The sequence below is a fragment of the Triturus cristatus genome, chromosome 6 (genome assembly GCF_964204655.1).
Source record: "Triturus cristatus chromosome 6, aTriCri1.1, whole genome shotgun sequence".
NCBI classification, from domain to species: domain Eukaryota; kingdom Metazoa; phylum Chordata; class Amphibia; order Caudata; family Salamandridae; genus Triturus; species Triturus cristatus.
In genome coordinates, this window is record NC_140589.1 from 1,246,302,269 (window position 1) to 1,246,327,448 (window position 25,180).

Genomic DNA, 25,180 nt, shown 5'->3' on the forward strand with positions numbered 1-25,180 from the left:
CTGACACATTATAAATCCACTTTTCAGATTTTTTTAAAAGCACATGTCCATACTGCTTTTTCAGACCACCACCATGTGTATCCTGGGTGACTGCCTACAGTCCAGCAAGGGCAACCAGCCTTAGTGATGCTGAATGTATTTGCATTACAGACTGAAACCTCAAAACCCCACTCGCTTGTAAATACTGTGCATGAGTATACATGGAAAGGAGCTGGGTGTGTGCTAAGAGTCTGCTTCTGCACCAAAAAAATCGCTCCCCCTTTTTCCTACTAATGCAACTGTGAAATCACCAGAGCAAAGCGCAATAAATCTCTGCCTGTAATTCCTATTTGCACACAGAGTCATGTTTTCACATTAGTCACAAAACGAAATTTCTTTGCCAATTTGAATGCACACTTACTGCTCTTTTTTTTTGGCAAGTGAAAATCACTTTTACAGACTGACACATTATAAATCCACTTTTCAGATTTTTTTAAAAGCACATGTCCATACTGCTTTTTCAGACCACCACCATGTGTATCCTGGGTGACTGCCTACACTCCAGAAAGGGCAACCAGCCTTAGTGATGCTGAATGTATTTGCATTACAGACTGAAACCTCAAAACCCCACTCGCTTGTAAATACTGTGCATGATTATACATGGAAAGGAGCTGGGTGTGTGCTAAGAGTCTGCTTCTGCACCAAAAAAATCGCTCCCCCTTTTTCCTACTAATGCAAATATAAAATTACCAGAGTTGTACACAATAAATCTCTGCCTATATTTCCCAACATGTGTAACCTGGGTGACTGCCTACATTCCACCAAGGGCAACCAGCCTTAGTGATGCTGAATGTATTTGCATTACTGAGTCCAACCTCAAACCCTTAAACTATTCTTTTTTTATACCAATACATTATTCATTTCTTAATTTACCATATACATCTCCTCTCAAACTCTAACCTCACCTTTAAAATTAGTTAGTTGTGAAAGAAATGTGGCACTCAAACAGCAGATTATCAGAGCCAGGATCTCTGTTCTCTACACCTCTCTCCTCTCAGCAGAACCAGATAATGGCAAAGTTTCCCTCTATTTTTCCACACATATACATGTAAGTTTCAAATCTCAGTGCTTCCCCCTTTTTTTTCAAATGTAATCACACATTTCTATTGGTTGAAAACCAACCCTTTTCCAAAAGTACCCTTCCCCCAACTTGACTTCTGCCTAGTACCCTTCCCCCAACTTGACTTCTGCCTGCTACCATAGCAACAGCTCATGGAACACTGCTGTGTTAGGTCAGAAGTTCGCCAAACAATGTTTCAATTCCACAGAGCAAGAGTGCTTGACTTTTCAAACCTTACAGCAAATCCATAGTACTGTTCTTTGGTAACACATTTTTCTGTACCAATACAAAACATGCTTCTATAAATTTAAACATACAGCCTAGTTTTTAGTGTAGAATGGTATGAAACAGCCAATCAGTTCTTTTTTTTTATAAAAAAATATGTATGCCTCCATTTCCAAACTGTCTTTCATTTCTTTTTACCATTCTACTGAATTACACCTCCTGAGTGCATCCAGATCTCCTTTGAAGATGTTCACAGTGTGGATTGTAGGGCACAGCTATGTCTTCTGGAGTGAAAAGTTTGCAGAGAAAACAGATATGGTGAGAGACCTTGCTTTGCCAAATGTAGACATTAAATGGATTGGTCAGAGAGGGTTAAAGTGGCACCAATTGATGCCATTGGTGAAATCCTTCATGCAAATCCAACACCCTGACCTCATAATAGTGCACTGTGGTGGCAATGACCTAGGCACTTTGACTGGGGTATGTCTGGAAATGCTTATGAAGGACACCTTTGCACAACTGTTTTCTCTTTTCCCTAAAACTGCCTTTGTGTTTTCCAACATATGCCAAAGGCAAAAATGGAACTGGTCCAATCATTTCTGCTCGCAGATTGACAAAGCAAGAAAGCACGTCAACAAATCTGTTTCTGCTTTCCTCCGTGACTATGGTATGGGTTCCATTTACCACAACAACTTGCGTTACGACATGCAAGACATTTATAGAGGAGATGGTGTGCACTTCAATGATGAAGGGAACAGAGTCTTCCTCTTGAACCTTAGACTCTGCATCGGTACTTACTTGTAGGTACCACTAAAAAATAACTTTATAAACACAACGGCTCTTTTTAGAGCCCCCTAATAACGAAACACTTAAATCTGAATTTCATTTCTTTTATTTTTTATTTTTTGTTACCGTACGCTTACCGTACGCGTACTCCGTGATTTTTTTTAAAATCAATAAATGTTTTCTTTGTACTTTTCTATCCTTCTTTGACCCCCTCACAAATGTAAGGGGGTCTGTAACTCTCCTCCTTGCCCCCTTTTCTTGTTATCACTCTTTTTTTTCTGAGTGAAACACACAAAATGGTGGCCGCCGCTTCCTGGTTTCGGCCGATTCGAATTTTTACTAAGATCTAAGAGCCAATCAGAATTGCGCTCGCGTACGCCACCGTACGCGTACGGTAAGCGCACGGTAAGCGTACCGTAAGCTGGCTCAGATATATATATTGATTTAAAGGCTATTTTCTCAGAATCTACTGAACAGATTTACACCAAACCTACAAAAGGCACTTCCTTGACCTGAGGACTACCTCTCTGCCAAATTTCAAGTAACTCTGTTCAGCCGTTCGGGCTGTAGCCCTGTCTAAAGGTCCTATGGAAAAATGCATGGGAAAAACGCGTTTTGGGACCCCCTTTTATCTCAGCCCCCGCTTGTCGAATCCTCCCGAGACTTTCAGGGTAGGAGCGGAGCGTAGCGCCCCACCTATTTTGAGAAATTCGCGAGGATTCGTCGACCGGCGCCAAAGTTATTCAAAATAGAATGTTGCGGATTTCCTATGGAAAAGGGGTCCTAACTATAACTACCTACTGGCGACCGCCAGTAGGTAATATATATATCTCCAAAAACAGTTGCTGCTCCCAATTTCTGAACAACAGCATCCCGCGGACTCTTAAATGTTTGCAAAGCGTGCTTTTTAATTGTGGCACAACAACACCTTAACGTGTTTCGGAGCTTGTGCTCCTTGTTCACGAGTTTACAGCTACTGTTTTTGGATCTGTAGGGGCTCGCCACCCCGCCGCGAGACCGCCGTCGTAAAGAGGCTCAGGTAATATATATATATATATATCTCAAACATAAAAATATGAACAAATCAAATGCAAAACATTAACTAAATTATCAAATGAATCCAATTTAAAAAGTCTTTGCAACAGTAGGGGAAGTGTTGGACTTCAGACGGGTAAGATTTACTGTTCCCACTCCAGTCAGTGCAACACTAGGGGAAAGTGTTGGACTTCGGTGGTGTAACATTTGCTATTTCCACTCCAGTCTGTGCAACAGTAGGGAAAATGTTGGACTTTGGAGAGGTAAAAATGACTACTACCTCTCCAGTCTGTGCAACAGTAGGGAAAGCGTTGCACTTAGGAGGAGTTAAATTTACTATTCCCACGCCAGTCTGTGCAACAGTAGGGAAAGTACTTCACTTCAAACACATAACATATATGAAACATAACCCTATTAATTTATAACAAATATCAAACTCTTAATATGAACTTTTTTAATTAATAGAAAAATTATATATATAAAAAAACAACTAAGCAGTTAACATGATTATAAACAATTTAATAATTATCAATTAATTTTTTTTAAATGTATTTATTACTTATTTAACTTACCACACTATACCCCCTCAAACCTAGTAGTCCATACTTGAAATTAACTAAAATAAATACACACAACACAATACACATGATTAATAATCAATTAAATATTAATTAATAATTAATTAATTAATAGTTATCTTCTCTCCCTATACTCCTACAGACCAAGCAGCCTGCATCTTGTATATAACTCACAAGATATATTAATTGCACAATTTACAGATTTAATAATCAATTAAATATTTAATGATAAATTAGAAGTTAATTGTCAATTATTACCTAATTAACTTCCTACCCTATACCCCTACAAACCCAGCATCCCACACATAATATATAACTTAAAAGATATAATTATTACAAACTTAACATTATTAATAATCAATTAAATATTTAAGAATAAACTTAGGAAGTAATTCCTAATTAACGTACCTCCCTATACCCCTACAAACCTAGCAACCAGCTACAACAATATAAGTAATTACTATTCGCAATTAAACGAAAAATTATAAATCACTTCAAATTGCAAACTATATTTCAAAATATTATTAACAATTATACAAACAATATCACATCAAATTAATATATGAACTAAAACCCATCAAGATCGCTAAAAACGATATTTGTTACAACTATATTATTCAAACCGATATAATATCAGCGGTGTCCTTGAAAACAATATTACTTACTGCAAAATTGATATTCTTGACAACGATATTTCAGCATTACGATATTTTTGTATCACAGAATGTTTTTCTGATATTTCTGCAACTCGATATTTAAAACTTGATATTTTGTCCAAATACAATTTGTATGAGCCAGTGGCTAACTTTGTTTCCTTTGGTCAATGGGTTTATTTTGGTTGCCAAGACTATAACATCTATTTGAGGTGGGGAGATTGTATATGTTAAAGATTACTATTTTGGGTGGGACTTGGACTGCTTCAGAGTTGTGTGTCTGCTAAACATTAAAACCTTGTCTCCAGTGCCGTCTGGTTCTTGCACTTCGATTATAGCAATGTTACCACACAAACACATTTATCCATTATCGAATAGTACATATGATCAAATCAATTTGTGATGAATGCTGGTTTCATTTTCCAGGGAGTGATGGATCAGCGATGCTATCAGCACTCATCTTTGATTGCAGCTCAGGATTTCACCTGTACCAATGGGCAAGCCCATGTAAATGTGAAATACATAGATTGCAAGGAGAATCCCCAAGACATACCTCATGATATCCCGACATTTCCATGCACCATCACACTTTCTGCTCGGTAAGCAGTAAGTTGTGCGATACAATGTTATAAACATGTAATAGGTAACAGAAAGCTCAAGGAAGCATCACTGTATAGTGCCCATCATCTAGAGAAGCGATGTAAGGAATGCGCTTGTTACAGCGAAGGAGATCCAGGCTCTGAACTCAGATGATTATCCACCAATATCCCTGTACGGACTTCCAGAGTGGTGGGATGGTAGAGCAACCTCCCAGATCATTTCAGAACAGAGAACGAGGGGTATAAGGTTAAGGAAAGACAAGAGAGACACAACCCATCAGTGAGGACATGTCACAGGAGTATCACTCTGCACACCTGGAGTGGATGGCGCTGTGATGAGGAACCTCAGGGTTGGGGCTGAAGGCACAATGACAGTCAGTATATACAAGTGACACACATTAAAGCACACATAAAATTAAGGAGGTTTGAACTCACTGGGTAATTCGGAGGATATGTCAATAATAAACTTAAGTGGTGCAAAGAAACACCCGGAGGCCCAGAAGCACCTTAGGACAGTCAGGCAAAGTGACTGTAGTGATGGAACTACATCAACCATGGGTCATGGAGGGCAGGATTCTGGAAAGGAATGAAGGTAAAAAAACAAAAGACATGGGGAAAGGAACACAACTAGAAATGTGGAGAGTACTCAATGCTATGATGAACTAAGTAAGAGCGGAAGCCATATAACAAAATTAAAGTTACTAGGGACCATCTTCCTAGTTTTCAGCCTTTTTAATGGTAACCAGGAGATGCTGTGCTCCCTCTACTGGCCATAAACTGGAACTATCCGTTATTGACCCTCTGTGTCTTCATGTGGGCCAGCTACCAAGAGCTGGTCATCAATACCCTCCAGTTCTTCCCTTTCTTTTGTGTATATTTCACACAAAATCTTGCACATATGTTTTCCCCTATATATCCTGTGACGAAAACCTAACAGTACCTTACCCAGAGATTATTCTCCCCCCTGGTCTTTGTTGGGCTTAGGAAGATGTGTTGTGTGAAAGGCTTTGACCAACCTTTGGGCATTTACAAAAGCCTCTGATTCTCATGACCACTCTGAAGCATCAGACCCCTACCAAGCTACAAGATAAGGGAGACTCTTTTGGTGTATTCTGAACTCCAACATCGCATTAACCTTATGCTCTTGTATGTGTTACCCATCTATAAGAACCAGTGACGGGGCCTTAAACGGTAATGGTAAAGAAGCTTTGACTCAGGATACATGCACTACATGATGGATCTTCCAGCTATTAGGTTATGTCAAGCAGAAGGTGGAAGGCCTACCCACTGTTTGATCTGGAAAGGGCCCACAAACTGGGGGGGGGGGAAACTTGAGAAACTTGAGAAAACAAAAGGTGTTTTATATAGAGACATTTAATGATATCCAAATCCTGTAATTACTTGTAATTAGGGGCGGATCTCCTATGACAACCAAAACATCTCTTGTAGCCAAATTTACAATAGCTGATCTGTGATCCTGACGAAGATGAAGATGGCTAAGTAATGCTGTGAAAGATGCTACTTCAGTATTAGATAAGGAGGAAGGTCATAACCCTGGGCGATACCCAGAAGTGCAAAAAAGGGAATAATCCAAAGCACTGTGTCGAGAATTGTTATAGGCCAGTTTTGCAAAGGGAGCTCATAACCTGGAAAAAGGCGATAGTGAGGCCCTTGCTTAAGAAGCCCACCTTGGACCCAGAAATACTGAAAAACTTCCGTCCAATATCTTTGTTGCCCGCTCCAGCTAAAATGCTCGAATCCCACCTGAATTTTCATCTGTCGGCCTTTCTGGACTCCTCTGGTTATTTGGACAACTCCCAACATGGTTTCAGAAAATTCCATAGTACGGAGTCGGCACTTACTATGGTGGTGAACAACATCCGACTGAAGGTGGATCAAGGTCAGACCACTCTTTTGGTCCTATTGGATCTTACGGCAGCCTTCGACACCCTGTCTCCCTCAACTTTAACATCTCGTTTGAGGGAGTTAGGAGTAGCGGGCCCGGCCCTGAGCCTTCTGTCCTCTTTTTTAGAGCTAAGAGAGCAGAGGGTCAAGCTTGGAGAGTTCCTCTCCCCTGTTAAATCCCTGCAATGTGGGGTTCCACAGGGGTCGGCCTTGAGTCCGACCCTGTTTAACATCTATGTGGCCTCACTTGCTAGGCTTGTGAAATCTCAGGGGATGGAGGTGGTGTCATACGCCGATGATACCCAAATTATGGTGTCCTTAGCTCATTCGGCCTGCACCTCCGCTCTCAACTTCAGGAACTGCATGCAAGTAGTCGCAGAATGGATGATTCAAAATTCCCTGAAGTTGAACGGCGAAAAAACAGAGGCGCTGATTTTGGTAACAATCAGGATATCTGGTCCAATGAGTGGTGGCCCCCATCTTTGGGAACTTGCCCTATGCCATCTTGTTCGGCTAGGAATCTCGGCGTTATATTTGACACCTCACTGAATATGACTCTACAGGTTAACAGAACGGTGGCCACTTGTTGGGGGGTCATCAAGATTCTGAGGAGAATTGTTCACTATCTCTCCCCTCAGGCTCGTAAGCAGACGGTAGTTGCTCTAGTGGGTTCAAGATTGGACTACTGTAATGCTTTGTATGCTGATATCAACAAGGGTCTCATCTCTCGCCTCCAGGTGGTACAGAATGCCGCAGCAAGATTCGTTATCGCCGCACCCATTTTGTCCTCGGCGACTTTAGCCAGAAAAAGTCTGCACTGGCTTCCAATCCAGCAGAGGATTTCTTTTAAACTCCTGTGCTTAGTGTTTGGAGCCCTTTTCTCCGGATCCTCTAACGCACTTGGCTCTTTGCTAACCTTCTATACTCCGAGCAGGAGCCTGCGTTCTTCTGAGAAGAGTCTCTTGGTAGTTCCTCGGGTAAAGAAAGTCAGATGGGGTGGTAGAGCTTTTTCCAATTTGGCTCCCCGTTTATGGAATGCCCTTCCCGCAGAAATTAAGGCTCAACCGTCACTAGTCCAGTTTAAAAAAGCGCTCAAAACATGGTGTTTTATTAAGGCCTACCAGTAAGCAAGTCCATTCTATCTATCTAGCTTTTGGTTAGGCGCCTTGATGCCCATTGGGCTGAGTTGAGCTTTATAAATCTGTTTTCATTCATTCATTCATTCATAAAAGCCAATACTCTCGATGATCTATTATAAAAGCATCACAGTAGCATCACATGGCATCTGACCACAACTACATCACATGAGATGGCATCATAGAAGTGGATAACTATTAACTAAAGTGTAATATTATTATACCGAACCACATAATCTCAGAGATAACAAGCACTCAGGCCAGTATTGAAATGAACAACATCTTAAGGCACACATACCATTAACATATATTTAGTCATTTTAGTAAAATCACATGAATTGGAAGCAGTCACATAAGGGTGGCATCAGCTACGCCTTGCTGCTCCTAACTGATGCCAATGAATGAATTAATCAGGGCAGAAGATATCCTAAAAATGCTGAAGCACATTGAAGCAGACGTTCATCAGTATTTGTGTTTGGAAGTCTTTTTACTTCCTAGAATTATAAATACTTCCAAGCCTTAAGTCCTTGAAGTACATAATTTCAGTTGCAAAAATAATGCAGTCAATAGTGTAGTGCTTTTCAGAACCCTGCTGGAACAACTATGTATGATACTAAAATCTGGTGCAGATTGCAGATTAGCCAGTGTACCAATACTAATAGTTAAGGCCGCATGATCCCCATCAAAACTACATAAACAATGCATGTGCACTCTTTGCTCCCCCTCTTTGTGTCAGATGTCACTCACCATAAATTTGCACCTCCACTGTAAACCTGTTTTGGGCGAAAACTGGGGTTTGAGCCTAAACCACCGTCCCCTACCGTGATTGGAGTTTAAGAGTAGAACAGATGGAGAGCAGGCAATGGGATTTGTTCATTTCACAATCTACTTAAAGGGAATGGAGGGAGACAGAATCAGTGGCAGCATGGTGAAATTAAACTTGGCTTCAACAAGTAAATAACATTTCTGAAGCTGTAGGGCTGGGAGTCCTATTTTAAACACTATGCATTGTATGGAATTTGCTAATGGTTTGGCTATATCTGCAATTCAAAGCTTCCTAATATGGCCCAGGTCCTGGTGAGTGTCCAGCAGTTATCTACATGAGTAACCGAGGAATGGAGGTGCTTCGGCACTGAGGGTGCCACACAGAGCTCTGCTTTAGCAGTATTTATATTCGTAGTCATGATATTAAAGCGTTTGATTTGTTTCTGCTGTGGGAGCCAGAGGCATGGTGAGGATGAATGGTGGAGACCACTAGAAGTAGGTGGCCCTAAATGAAGAAGACAACTGCCCTCAAAGCACTATGGAAAACTGTACATTGAGCATGGGCCCTAGTAAATCTAATGGCCGGTCCACCCCTGCCATTGACCCTGGATCATGACATCCCATCCTGCTACGACAGGTGGAGCTCCACCACAGAGGCATATCTAAATTATTTATGTCTTTCCATGCTTGTGATTAACACACATAAAAAGCAAGATTAAAACTCTTGGCACCCTTGTCCCCTCCTGGGTGCCAAATCAGTTTGGTACCCATGAAATTAAATGACTTCTTCAATCTGCAGCATTAAGACGAAAGCGAAGCAACCTAGGCAGGGATCATGACATGAGAGAGACCATCTGTTGCCGATGTCCACCATGAACTTCTCAAGAACCCCTATACCTCATGAAACATAAACAATAGGTGGCACAAAGGGTGTATGACTGTGGAGGTAGAATTATCTATTTGTATGCAAGCTCCACATTGTGCTCAAACAGAAACAGATATTAAGTGCATTTCACATCCTTCTGAGGACATGCATATGTTCTGGTGATATTCTTCGTAGAAGCTTTGCTTACGCCTTTCTCCTTTCCTCCAACAGGTTGTTGCCACTTTCTTCACAAGCATTGACCATGAACCTTCCAAGCCAAACACAGCAGTTTGTGATGAAACCCAAATATTATTCCAACACGCAGAATGTGCTTCCTGGAGGAGAGCAACCATCAGAGGGTTTACTGCCCCTGAGGACTGGGCATGATCATGTTCTACAACCTTTTCAATGTAAGTGTTGTTGATGTCTTTGTACAATAGTTGCTTTGATAAGGTGATTCACTTCTGGACGAGGAGCACACTACTCCATAGGAGTACAATAGGTGTAAGAATGTGTCAGTCATGTTGCCTGAATGAGTAGTGTCTTAGTGACATGTATGAGGATCAAAGTTGCACTTTCACTGTGTTTTGCTTTGCTGCGACTGCACAGTAATTTGAGCCAAAAACAAGGAGGTAGTGGTAGGTTGTTTATGCAAAAGAAACACAACTGTACCCCTTAATTGACAAATATATTCACATATGGATATCTTTGTTGCTAAGAATAGAATTTGTCACTCTGCCATTTGTAGTTTTGCTTTTAACATTGTAAGTATTGGTTCAAAAACTTCCCAGCATGCAAGTCACTGTTGACTAAAAAGCCGGGAAAGGCTCAGGGTGTCAAAAGCGTCATGGCACCACTTGACAAGTGCGCAAACTTTAGTTGCGGGCAAACTGTTGACACACATGATAAATGTTGTGTATTTCTTGCTTGTCCCTTCCCTGTCAAAATGCATGAACATATATCTGTAAAAGTGGACGGCAAATGCCCTCACAGTTTTCTCAGTCTTGAAATGATGTAATGCTAACACCTCTGCTAATGCTAATGTTTCTGGTGTGAGTGCTGAGGAAGGATCTTGGCAGAAACAACGGATGGGATGTGTTGTGATCTAAGCACACTGTTGCACTGCGCGTGCTCCCTCGTTGAGAAGACATCCTGTCTCCAGATTTCTGGTGTGCCAGACAAGCTGACAGAGAGAGCAATCATTTCCACCTCATCTTTAACTCAGCCTGTCATGGTTTTCCATTGAAATGATATTGGAAGCGTAAATCCGCAGGGCGGCAATGACAGATGTACACAGTGGAATTTATTTTGCTGTTGTGTTTTTTGAAGCTCCAAGGAATTTATTCTTAGCTTGTAAACAGAGTTTGGTAACCCCTTTTCTCCAATAAAACTGATAAAGTATGTAGACTGTAGCCGGAGAGAGGTTGAAACTAGTTAGAGTGTATGTGTAGCTGTAGAGGGAGCTCCAATGCTTTATTAAAATATGTACTACAAGAAATAATAGTATTACGGTTTGATAGTTTATAATTATACACATATTAATTAAATATGTTGTGTACTGATTGCTTAAGATGATGCTTAGCATAAGTGCTTAATTTTGTTTAAAAAAAGTGCAGAATCTAAAGTCGCTAGTTTAAAATATTGGAATTCCTACTAACAAGCAATCAAACCTAGTCTTAATTCATCATTATTTTTCTTCCACCCCCCTACACTTTCTGCGTTTTTTTATCTCATTCTACAAGATGCTTTTTCATCCGTGATTTCTCCATGTGCCACTATTTTCCTGGGTTTCTCTCCATACGTTTTTTTCTTGCATCTCTGCAGTTTTCACTGTTGTTCTGGGTCAAAGCCAAATGATGGACGCACAGTCCTTCTTCAGGAACACTAGTGCCAACATCCTGCAACCACTGGTAAAATGAATCACTCCTTAGCAGCTTCCCCTAGTGTACTTTAAAATTGAAATAAACTAACTTTCCAGACTGTCCAGGTCTTATGAGCTGTGAAAGTAATGATCCAGGAGGATTTACAATCCACCTGACCTGCACAAGACACTCATTTTAGCCTAAATTGCAGAAAAATGTAAGGACCAAAGCAGTAACATTCTTTAAGTGTATTAGCAATGCATATCCTTTTCAACTACAATTCCCTTAAAGTATTATTTCGCTGTATTTTCTTTTTATTGACTTCATGTTTTTTTAGATCAATGCTATCAATCGGGGTCTGATCGTTAGGTGAATAAAAGATAACCATCTCCCGAAATTAATAATCATAAAATAGCAAAATCTTGCTTGTGATGTTATGTTATGTTAATGGAGCTAATATAGCTCATGGTTACTCTGGGGTGTCCTGGCGCTGAGCGTACCTGCTGGTTATCTGTGATGGAATATTACTGTGTGAAGAGCCAGGTTTTCAGCCCTTTTCTGAATGAGAAGCGATCTGATGAGTTCCTCAGATGGAATGGGAGCTCATTGTCAGCGAAGCTCTTGTCTGCTGACCCATTGTTAAGTACAGAGTCAGGAAAGTCTGCTGATTATGGATCGGACCCTAATGCTCCACTAAGAAATTAGTAATTACTGCAGGAATTGGTAAGTTTGGGTCCAATTCTTCTTGCTGCCTCTTTTCACCCAGACTTTCACCCAGGGATTTTAGCTGCTTTGATTTTGGTTCTTTTCAGATGCGAAAGTAAAAAGATTTGTAGTGTTCCTACGGATCTTGTAATTTGGCCCGCATCACCTGCTACGGTACCATCGGAATTAAGAGGTAAGTGAATATGAAGGGAATCATCCCTAGCCAACTACAATATTTGGTGCAACTTCTACATCTGAAGCCTGGTTGGTATCCGCCCATCATGTTGTTTCCAGAATTACCTTGGAAAGTAGAGCTGCTATGCAGCCACTGAATGCATTCAACAATTGCAGGGCTGGAATTGAAGCCTGTTGGATCAGTGGGCGGAATTTACAGGAAAGATTTTGTCTAACATATTTTCAGGCTGATGGCCACGTCCCCTTGCTTCAGAAAGTTGTTAATGGTGATGGGCCAGCAGGGGCCCATTTTTTCATGTAACGTATTGTTCATTGAATCTAAAATACAGAAGTACACCAAAAGGAAAATAAAACTCTCTCTTACAATCAAGAGTCAAATACTCTGGATGAGTGATGGTCCGTCCCCAGTGTCTTTCTGAAACTACTTTGGGTTTAATTTAGTTTAGTTTAGCAAAGAATAATTATGCAAAGTGCAGCAAAGCTGAGTCATTGATGATATCCGTGACATACAAATCACAAACCCTAGAGTGGGTATATCAATGTCATCTTCCCAAAGTTGTTTAAAATGCGATTCCACCGAACCTGCTGCTCCGTAAATGGCTGTGAATGACTCCACACCATGGACCTGCTTCCTCTCGTGGTGGTGCGTCCTCCAGGCAGGGCCGGCCGTATTAATGAATGCAAAGTTCACCCAAAAGCAAAGACGCACTCTCAGTCATATCTTTAATACGGCCGGCAGATGACATTGATATACCCACTCTAGGGTTTGCGAATTTACCCAAAGAGGGTTCCTAGTATTCCGGAGGGTGTCGTAATTTAGCACTTCTTCCTTGAGGAATTCTTGGTTATTATCATGGTATACTGTGATTCTCAAAGGTGTCACGGAACGCAGCCCAGCAGCTAAAAATGTTGTGTTGCCTTGTGTGGCAGAGAGAGCAGTAGAGTGCCATTTTCATAGAGATATGACTCTCTCCTCCCCTTTCCCTAGCTCAGTGCTGATTTCAGCTGCCGTGCGGCAGGCGCATACCTTAGCGCTAGGGTGCGTGCCTGAGTCTACCATAGGTTTTGTACAGGAAGGGTATCCTTCCTGTATAAAATACTATGGCTAGACAAGTTTTAAACCTTTTCCTGCTCTGCATGTATGCTGTACAGTGCAGCACACATGCAAAGTCGGAAAAGCAAGAAGAAATTAAAACATTTCTCCTTTTAACGCCTGCTTTTCAGCAGCGTTAAGTTTTTCCACTAAACCCTGTCTACTAATGTTATTAGGTAGGGTTTAGTGTCAAAAGGCAAGGCATGGGTGGTTGCATGGGAACACCGATGCACCACCATTGAAACGCCCCCTTAACCTAAAGTAATATAAAGCAGTGTTTTTAGGGTTAGGGTGGGTATGGGTGTTTGAGTGGAAAGTATATTTTTACGGTCTAGGGTGGGTATGGGTTTTTGGGTGAAAAAGGTATTTTTAGGGTTTATGGTGGGTATGGGTTTTTGAGCCACAAGGGTAATTTTAGGGTTTATGGTGGGTATGGGATTTTGGGTGGCAAGGATATTTTTAGGGTTTAGGGTGGGTGTGGGTTTTTGGTTGACAAGGGTATTTTTAGGGTTTAGGGTGGGTGTGGGTTATTGGTTGGCAAGGGTAATCTTAGGGATTACTGTGTGTATGAGTTTTGGGTGGCAAGAGTATATTAGGGTTTAGGGTGGGTATGAGTTTTTGGGTGGTAATGGTAATTTAAGGGTTTAAGGATTGTGGGTTAATAAGGTGGTATATATACAATTAAAAATATAATTATTAATGAATATATATATATATATATTATATTCACTGAAAAAACCATAGGTTTCACACAAGTTATAGTTAGCGGAGATTTTACTGATAAGAAACCATTGAAATTCCCCCGTTATAGTTAGTGCAGGCAACTATAACTCACGCGACCGCAATCCTCTGCTAATGCTAATACTGTATTTAGACACTTATTTGCCCATGTCTTCTTCCATACATTTTTAGCTATACATATATTACAAATATTTTTTTTTCATAAAGACACATATGTCATCAGCAGAGGATTGCGGTCGCGTGAGTTATAGTTGCCTGCACTAACTATAACGGGGGAATTTCAATGGTTTCTTATCAGTAAAATGTCCGCTAACTATAACTTGTGTGAAACCTATGGTTTTTTCAGTGAATTTGCAAGGTTTTTTAAATGCTAATTCCTAACTATAACGTGTGTGAAACCTATGGTTTTTTCAGTGAATTTGTACGGTTTTTTAAATGCTAAGTTACTTTACGCCATTCGTGGCGTGCGCGCCCACTTAACGCAGTTCGTTCCGTGCGCGCACGGTGCGCTTCGCGCACCGTGCGCGCACAGTGAGCACGCGGTGCGCTTCGCGCACCGCGCGCCCACTTTACGCAGTTAGTGCCGTGCACGCACGGTGGGCACGCGGTGCGATGACAAAGCAAGAAAGCACGTCAACAAATCTGTTTCTGCTTTCCCCCGTGACTATGGTATGGGTGCCATTTACCACAACAACTTGCGTTATGACATGCAAGACATTTATAGAGGAGATGGTGTGCACTTCAATGATGAAGGGAACAGAGTCTTCCTCTTGAACCTTAGACTCTGCATCGGTACTTACTTGTAGGTACCACTAAAAAATCATTTCATAAACACAACGGCTCTTTTTAGAGCCCCCTAATATCTAAACACTTAAATCTGATTTTCATTTTTTTTTTTTTTTTTTTCTACCGTACGCTTACCGTAAGCTTACCGTACGCGTACCCCGTGATTTTTTTTAAAATCAATAAATGTTTTCTTTGTACTTTACAGTCCTTCTTTGACCCCCTCACAAATGTAAGGGGGTCTGTAACTCTCCTCATTGCCCCCTTTTCTTGTTTTCACTCTTTTTTTTCTGAGTGAAATACACAAAATGGCGGCCGCCGCTTCCTGGTTTCGGCCGATTCGAATGTTTACTAAGATCTAAGAGCCAATCAGAATCGCGCTCGCGCACGCCACCGTACGCTTACGGTAAGCGTACGGTAAGCGTACCGTAAGCGGGCTCAGATATATATATTGATTTAAAGGCTATTTTCTCAGAATCTACTGAACAGATTTACACCAAACCTACAAAAGGCACTTCCTTGACCTAGGGACTACCTCTCTGCCAAATTTCGAGTAATTCTGTTCAGCCGTTCGGGCTGTAGCTCGTTCTAAAGGTCCTATGGAAAAATGCATGGGGAAAACGCGTTTTGGGACCCCCCTTTTATCTCAGCCCCCGCTTGACGGATCCCCCCGAGACTTTCAGGGTAGGAGCGGAGCGTAGCGCCCCACCTATTTTGAGAAATTCGCGAGGATTCATCGACCGGCGCCAAAGTTATTCAAAATAGAATGTTGAGGTTTTCCTATGGAAAAGGGGTCCTAACTATAACTACCTACTGGCGACCGCCAGTAGGTAATATATATGTGTGCGTGTGTGTTAATAAAATATAGAAATGGAGTTAAACTTACCTTTTAATTTTCTACAATGCATGCTTTTACAGCGGAAATGTAAGTATTTCATAAGTCAGTATAAACTTGTTACACATAAATATATATGTATAAATATATCAATATATATATATATATTTAAAAAAGTTTATACGTACCTGTAAAATACTTACTTATTCGTTGAAAAGGCAATCACGATAAAGGCACATTCGTGGTATAAAATGTCATCGTTAAGACATTCGTGTAATGATTCTGCCTTGGTTCCAGCTTCGTTGTAAAGGCATCCATGAAAAATACTGTAGCTGTTCTGTCATACATCTAGAATTTCTCCTTCCACCCACAAATCTTTCTCTGAAATGACCTTTAATATTTTGGATATAGTGTCAGTGTCAACCCCATCTGAATCAGTGTGGGAAAAATAGCTGAGTTATTAATCCAAAAGATGGTCACCATCCCATCTCATCTCATTTCAGTGTGAGCATTCCCTTGTGATCACCTGTATATCGTCTGTACCTATTTCATCTAGAAAGATATATTCCTCTTTTAATGATCTTTACCAAAAACTGTGGCTGCTTGTGAGCCTGAACATTAAATACTTTAATCGCTGTGCATTCAGTCTTCCATAATTCCTTCTGCGATGCAGGTTTACATTACATCTTAGACAGGTAGGAATACATGTAATGCTCTCTTAGTCAGTCACAAAAGCACCTATCTTTATCATAGATCACAGTGTAGTACTGCATAGTCGACACATTTGGCAAAGGAACAAAAAGTGTCTCAGCATTGCCATCTGTACAGTTCTGCATCTAAAATCGAGGTGAATCCACAAGAAAATGCCCTGGAAGCCTGCCAGTGACTCTCTATCCACTTGAGCATTTGCTATGTAAAGATTGTGGACTCTGTTTTTTAGAGGAAGCCTTCCCACAACCCAAAACCGAAAGCTATAGCTTGCCAGGGCTCAATTACTAGGGTTCCTTGACTCTCCAAGGCTTTGAGAAGGTAGTGACTCCTAACTCTAATATTGCATGAAGAACAACCTCGTCCTAGATGCCCACCAATTTGGTGCAAGACCTAGACCACGGAGCATGAGGGAATTGTACCACAATATTAGGGTCACAATGTCGACCTACAACTACATCAAGACCATGTGGAGTTAATAACAGAAAATCTACACTTAGCTTGCGATGGTCATGATGTATTTGGAGGACGTTAGTTTGTTAATGATAATGTGACATCAACTACTTAGAGGGCTTCTTGCATCCTAGGGTAATGTACTGGTCCGCTATCCTTTGGAGTTGTGCTGGCCCCGTCTATGGTCTTTGACATCCTCACTCACAGCATACTGCTGGATCACCTGAGTGTGGTAACGTATGTCATTGTCTGGAAGCATTCTCCTCTGAAGCCGGCACAATCTCCTAAGCCATTCGTCTGTTATCCATTCTGGAATTCCATAGAAAATGTTGCTTGTGCCCTGAATGGCACACTGTGTGACCCTGGCCTCTCCTTCCTTCTGCTTCTGTGAAGGTTAAGTCCGGTCTATCTCTTGAACTTGAAAAAGAGTATGTGTAGTGGCAGGTTGGCTCTTAATGGCTAGCAAGAAGCAATCTTTCTCCTGTTTCCAAAACAACTGCCTAAGCCCCAAGCCATGACCCCTTTCTTACCTTGCAGACTGTTTTCGGACACTCTGTTTGTTTTCGTAATCCAAGCATAAAGTCTTGGACAAAGCATATTACCCAAAGCAGGATAATAACTACTTTGATATGTGCAGGTACATTCTCCTCATTTATCCACCAGGATTTCACTTACGGGTAGTCTACAAAATCGATGAAGAATTCAAGGACTAGATCCAGACCCTTTGTGCCAGCAACTCTGCATACCAGCTTCCACTAAGGCGGAGGAGCGTCGTCCCACTGAACAAAAGGAAAAATAAAATGATAATAGCGTATCGTTATTAACATTTTAGTTTTCCTATTCTAGTCAGTGCCTCTCGGGGCGGGCGGGGCGGGCGGGGCAGGCCAGAGCGGGGGGAGGAGTGGTTTGCACTCCCTAAGTGTGCAGGTCTGCTTGGGCGCCCTCTTGGGCCGGCCAAACAGTCCTGCACACTTTTGCATCTTCCTCACCAGGCTGCATTACACAGCCTGGTGCGGAACATGCCCAGCCTCGCATTCCCGGTCTGAGCGCCGAACCATGCCGCTCAGACCAATCATAACACTTCATTGCAGTTTTGTGACTGGCTCAGGAGAGCCTGGGATCCCGGGTGCTTCCTGTTGCCAGCCGGGACTGCAAGAAGAAGGAAGATGACGAGGACGGAGGAGAGGCGGCTGACGGCGGTTAAAGGTAAATGTTTTTTTTGTTTTTTTGTCGAGCCCCGCCCCACCACCTGGGTCTGGTACCAGCAGCTACTGCCAGCTTCACCACCTTCAAATTAATGAAATGTGGGTGGTAAGCTAAGCATGATTGTAGCCCTACAACAACTTGTCTTAGCAGTGTTTCTGTTGCTTGCATTTCAAGCGCACGTCAAATTTGCTCCAGCTATTAGGCCAGGGCTACAGCTGATTTGCATATGGATGGTCTTTTCTATAATGGCACTAAAAAGATAAAATATGATGAAACAAAATTGTATCTAGGTTTTTGCAACAGGCTACTCACCCATTTACTACTTCTGATGTCTCATTACATATAAACTTTAAAAACACAAACAACATCGTCTTGCTGGTTTATCATTAAGGTTAAAACTCATTCAGAACACAGAATTGTGGTCAGCCATTGGACTATGAAGAAACATATGCTTCCTTCCAAAAATAGTTAGTAACAGATGTAAACGTAACCTAAAACTGAACTTTACTGCCTTATTTCTGTTGCATTCCAATGCTTTTCAGCAGCACACAGTGTGTGAAGTGGGAAAGAAGGATTTTACCAAAACCTTTGCTTGCAAGAGAGGCACTTAACCATACGGCCACACTTCCTTAGTGGTTTGTGGTTTAAAACCACACTCTGTGGAGTAGACGTTTTTAAGCATTTTCCTGTTTTTCTATGACACGATTTTCTATCAGTAAATATAATGCAGTGTGAGAGCTTCCTGAGATGTTTCTTAGTTAGTTTTGCACTATTCCACAGAGTTAAACATTGAGTAAAAACTCACACATCATAGCCGATTTACAAAGATTTTATTGTGATTAACTTTATAAAAAAAATCTTTTTTTTATTCTATCTTCTTTGTATTTATGAAATAGTATAACAGACTATTGCTTTAACTAGTAGCAACTACCTCCGTCCAAACATCCATGTTATGTACAGAATAAAACCGTAAAGTTAAGTAGATGATAAGAGGGAATAAAGAGATAGGTTTACAGAAAAGAGCATTGTGAAAAATAAATGAAAGAGCAGCTGTCGGGAAGCAGCGGATGTCTCTTTTCTGCCATGTATACTCATAAAAGCAGACCCAGCTCAAAATGTGGTCCCCTTCTATATGGAATACGAGGCTAGAAACATATTTTTAGACTTCAATAATAGAAGCGGTAACCCAGGACTAGCCTATAGTATTGGTGCCAAGATGCAAAAACAAACTCACAGTAGTCAAATATGAAGTTCTAACTTGGATAGAAAAGTGAAAGATCAGTGGGTATAAAATACAAAATGGTTCACATAGAGTTTGAAGGGAAATGAAAATCATCGAATGTAGGATACTCTAAATACAGAGTAGAGAAAAACGTATGAATTTCATCCACAATGCTATGTTTATGGTGGTGGAAATTCACTGGGTAGATTATATGCCTCATTATGTGGTGTAACAATAGCCCTGGCTGTGTGGGGGTTGGTGGGGGGGGCTGAGTTCCAGGGGCCCCCTCTGGCAATGTGGGAGGACATTGAGCCCCTGGGCTGAGAGCTCCTTACTGGGTGAGGCGCCTGAGTACCCCCATAACTTTTCTTACACCACTGGCCTCATGTACAGTTTCCTCCAGAAGTTTGAGGGATTTTCAGGTCCATGCAAACTCTGAATGAGGCAAAAATTCTTGTGTTGGGTTTGTTGAGGGTAGGACAATAATTGTGAACATATCCGCTTCCATAGCAGCCCAACCAGCAGCGAGTGACATGCACGTAACAAAAGCTAGGGGTAAACATAGAGTGGGGAGAGGAAGATAGTGACCTAGTGCAGTATGATACATGGACTATTCACTGCTGCTGCATAAGGACAATATCTCAACCTAGTATCTCCTTTACTTTTGTAGCACACATGGCATACTCCTGATTTTCAGCAGTAACTCAGCAGGAAGCCAGAAATATTCTTGGGTTAATCATGGATTTCAGGAGAACGTCAGTTCTGTAAGAGTAAGTCACACAGACTCACAGCAAACCTTTTCAATATAGTACCCCCATATATTTGTTTTAGCATTAGCACCAAGGCTATAGCTATTTTGGCAGTAATGTAGAATTTTCTACCAGAGACCTGGAAAATAAACTATTGTTTCCAAAAAGGGAGAGTATTATATTTTACTACTAGGAGAGATAGAACCCAGCAAAAAGCCATTTAAAACATGAATCTGTGAACAAGGGCTGGTGATAAAATGGAGGCCATGGGGTCATTTGACTTCTAAATGCAAAGTTGATCAGGTTGAATGAGCAACAGTGAATTTTTGTATATCATTGCAGATTTAAGGTTGACTGGAGTGGCGGCCACATGTTGTATAAACTATCCTTAACTATAGAAATTGAGATGTATGATCATACTTGGGTTTTAACTTGTAACAGAAATACGTCTTTGCGAAACGATTTTGTTCAGAAGTCTGTGGCTGGTGCTTTTGCCGATCAGGGTGGCGAATATCAAGGTTGTGTAGTCTTGATTCCACATTATGCTTCTTTATTCCACAACCAGATGCTCGCTACCTCACTCCTACTCTGGTTCTTTTTCATCCCTGCTTTCTCCCTTTGTCACAGTTTTTCTCTGTTTCTCTCCCTCCTCCCTCCTTTTTACCCACTTTTGTGGTTTTCTTTCTCTTGCTCTGGTTGAAAGTTTGTTGAGGGAAAATGACTGTTAGTCCCCAAATATGAGTGTCGATGGGCCCCACTTGCAACCACTGGTTCATATTAAGCATTGATCATACTATGACCATACCATGGCTACATTGCACCTTTCAAAACCATAGTTGAGCAGAAATGTGTGCTCTGCATATTAAACTAAGTCCCATGTTGAAGGTATTCTGCTTAAACTAAGTCCCATGTTGAAGGTATTCTGCTTACTTCTTTTTGAAAGTGATAGCAACTGCAGTTCAGTTTTACCAACAAGGGGAGGAGGTTCCTGCCAAATTCATTAGGGCAGTTTGTGACCTATTTTACTGATAGTAAAATATATTTGTTTTTCTGTTGCATGACCCATGAAGATCGAACCATTTTGATTGCATACTTTTATTTTATTTCTCTACTTATGTGACTTTTGCTACTGTTTACCTTCAATCCTCTTTTGGAAAATTGATTTCACTTCTGTTTGCTGGTCCAGTGGTCCATCCCTCAGGGAACTAACCCCAAATACGAAAACCGCTTAAAACTCTATAATTTTTTTTTCAAGTAATACAATTTTCTTGCCTATCAGTGTCTTGTACTACGACCACAAAGTTGGTGGAACTGAAAGAAAATCTCACTGTAGGAATAAAATGGGACTAAAAAATTGGAACTGGCAATCAATGTAAAATTATTACAATGAAATATGCAATGTCAGACCTTTAACAGGAAAATCTGCACTCTTAAAATCCTTTTGTACACAATATAGCAGAAGTAAAAACAGAACAGCTTGTCTGATATGGGGTGAGTGAAATGTTTAGCTCTCGAAAAATGGAGTCTTAGCGGATATGGAAGTTGGAACATATCACACATTAATGCATTTCTGTCTAGCTCAAGTGGACAGAAGGGTGGAATATGCAGACAGCATGAGTAATAATCCAGCATTCGGTGTGTGGGTAAAAAGGTGGCAGCAGAAAGTTCTGCATTCTGCTTTTGGAACAGACAGACAGATGTGGAAACATTATTTAGTCCTTATTAGCTTCATTTCAAGTTCATCAATAGGTCAGGTTTAATATTTGCCTATATGTTTAAAGAGTATATCCTTTCCCACACTTAATCTTGAGATACCATCCTCCACCTGGTTGTCCTTTCCACCAATTATAGCATTCTCTTTCAACCCAAACAGCTGCAAAAACCAAACCAACCAACAGTTGTGAAATGTTCTTGGACAGGCGCTTTATAAACAAAAAACATTTATCTGCTTCATAGAGGAGGAGATTATCTTTAAAGTATTTTTTAACCATTATAAGCCGCTAGGCCATGATGAGCCTACTCCTTTATTCTGCTTATCAATTAGGGGTGTACTTTAGGTACCCCTAGCAAGACCTTTATCAACAAATTCAATGATCTTCAGACAGATCACCTTCCCCAAGAAAGATTATATCGAGACCTTTCTAAACATATTGTGCAAAGCTCTAACTGAGTACATAGGTTCACATTGCTTCACATTTATTGAGTCAAAATATATTAAAAGATTCCAATAATTAGACTTCAGTTCATAAAACTCAGACAGTCTAGCAAAAACATTAAGGTGCCGATTCGGATCCTGGAAAAAATTTCCCCATACGAATTGTATCCGGGATTTTTACCGTACGAATCGTACAAGTAGCGTACAAACTGCCAAGTACGATTCGTATGGGAAAAAGTCCATACGAATCGCATTGGGAAAATATCCCCACACGTCCTCGGGTCGGAAAATGTGTCCGACACATCCTCGGACGATTTACCCTACGAATCGTAAAAATGAAGTCCGACCGCGCAAGTACGATCCGTCCCGTCCTTCCAATTTTACAACCGTATGGAAAATACACCGTACGGACCGAACTGCAATAGCAACCATGGAGACATGTGCCTGCATACGCGCCGAACCCCCCCCAGACCCCGCGGATGTACGTGCTGTACCCCCACCCGTGTATGTACACCCGTGTATGTACGAGTCGAACCCCCACCCGTGTATGTACACCCGTGTATGTACGAGTCGAACCCCCACCTGTGTATGTACACCCGCGTATGTACGAGTCGTACCCCCACCCGTGTATGTACGGTGCGTACCCCCAGCGCGTAACTGTATGATCTTTGAGGTCCTGAAAGCTTTACATATCTGCAACAACGAGGCATGATTTGTCTTGATAAATTATCGTAATTGCCCTCTCTTTGTAATAATAATTATCCTAATTTAGGCATTGAGATCGCCACCTAATCCACTAGTTGTAAGAGATGCAATAGTTTCTATATGGGAGAGCTGGGAAGGGGTTGATTGTATTGCTGGGCCGGATGCTCCACAGATTACAAAAGCTCAATTGAGTTGCGTGACGAAACAGTGAAGGCAAAAATATCAAAATGCACAAATATTGTCAAAATAATATTGAGGACAAAAACATCATCTTCCTATACTTTGTGTTTAGAGTACAAAATATATAAAAATATAAAAGACTAAATTATTGTCACAAAATAGGTAGGTGTATTGAATTCTAATATTATTTACTTAAAAATAATTATTACATTAAAAAAACATATTAATCCAAAAATATAACTTACACATATCAAATAAAAAACAAAATACTTGAAATTAAATTTGAAAGATAATAAACATAATATATAAATATTTGAAATTGGGGCGTGGCCTAGCGCTTCAAGATGGCGGTCGCACTCTAAGAGTACTCCGGACCCCCCCGTCATCCGCGCTACAATCCACTGTCATCAGCCCACTACATACCCTCACACCGGCTCCTGAGGTCTCCGTCCTGTCCAGCGCTACCCGAGGAGACATTCGCTGCCACTCTGCCTGCTCTGGAGGCTGTTTCTCCCACCTAGGCTGCGGGTGCACCTTCCCCGCAAGATGGCGGCGGAGGCTCCCTAAGGCCCTTTCTGCGCCCGATGCCTGGTCCTTCTGCTGGCCTCCTGTGACTTGCGGGCCTTGATGATCGGCATGCACCCTCTCCCGGCACGGTCCCCGCCACATTTGTAACCAGTCCCTGCCTTCTCCGGTGAGGCAGCCCTTCCTTCGCCCGGCCAGGATTGCTGTCTGCTGCTTCTCTGCTCTGGAGTGAGGCGTTTAGGTCTGCGGCCGCCGAGAAGCATATCGGCCACCAGGTCAGGTGGCGGATCCCAGCTGCTTGGGCTCCCCTCTTCCTGCGGCGGCCACCTGGGCCCTGGGATCCTGACGCTCTTGATGCCCCGGTGTTGTTACGACTGCTCCCTGGGGCCCTATTAAACACACCTCACTCTTTTAAACTGCAGATCTCTAATCAAACACAGATATGAGATATGTGATCTCCTTACGGAAAAATGCATTGATGTCCTATTCCTGACAGAGACGTGGCTCAACGAACATTCAACACCCGATATTAAAGATGCGGTCCCGAAGCAATACCATATAGTTAGGCAGGATAGAGAGAGACAAAGAGGAGGAGGGATCGCCATCATTTATAAAGAGAACATATCATGTGAAATCAAACAAGCAGGTTTAGAGAAATGTGAGGCTATCTTTTTCACCCTGTCCACAGCAGATGGTAATACCCTGACCGGGTTCCTCATATATCGCCCTCCGGGACAGTCAGCTCAGTTTGTGGCCAGTTTGGAGGATAAGATAGTACACCCAGCACTGAGGCATAATAAATTGCTGATTCTAGGAGACCTAAATATACATTTTGATGAGACTGACAATAAAGCAGTAGATGCTATTTGCAAAGATATGCTTACTCTTAATTTAACCCAGAGAGTAGAAACACAAACGCAGCAAGGAGGCCATATATTAGATCCTATCTTTGCTAACTCGGAGGAGGTTGAAATAGGAGCCCCCTGGCCAGTTCCTTGGTCAGATCTTTTTTTGGTCCCATTTACTATTCCAGCATACAGAACGAGAGTGCCACCCTCCAAGGAGGCAATTACCACTAGAAAGTGGAACAACTTTGACACCTCTTCCTTCGAACACGCTTTGATGGGAAAGAAACCAACGCTAGATAACAACATTGATATAGCGAATGAACATTTTGAGGCCTGGATTTCCAGGGCTCTGGATAAAGTTGCACCTTGGACTACTAGAACCCCTCAGAGAATAAAATCCACAGCACCGTGGTTCAATGAGGAACTACGTACGGCAAAAAAAGGATGTAAAAAATCTGAACGAGCCTGGAGGAAAACCTATTGTACTATATCTAAAGATAAATACAATAAGGATTTAAAAGCTTACCACGCACTGACTAAGAAAACTAGACGTGAGTTCTACACCGACA

The 25,180-nt window shown here is 41.5% G+C and overlaps 1 protein-coding gene across 1 annotated transcript in view; it reads left to right on the top strand.

Annotated features, from left to right (window-relative positions):
• The window catches only part of LTBP1 (latent transforming growth factor beta binding protein 1), a 1,238,788-nt gene that overhangs the window by 371,564 nt on the left and 842,044 nt on the right, over positions 1-25,180 (top strand). The window contains exon 4 of the mRNA XM_085612185.1: positions 9,878-10,056. Coding sequence (XP_085468311.1) covers positions 9,878-10,056 — 179 coding nt within the window. The remainder of the gene's footprint in view (positions 1-9,877; positions 10,057-25,180) is intronic.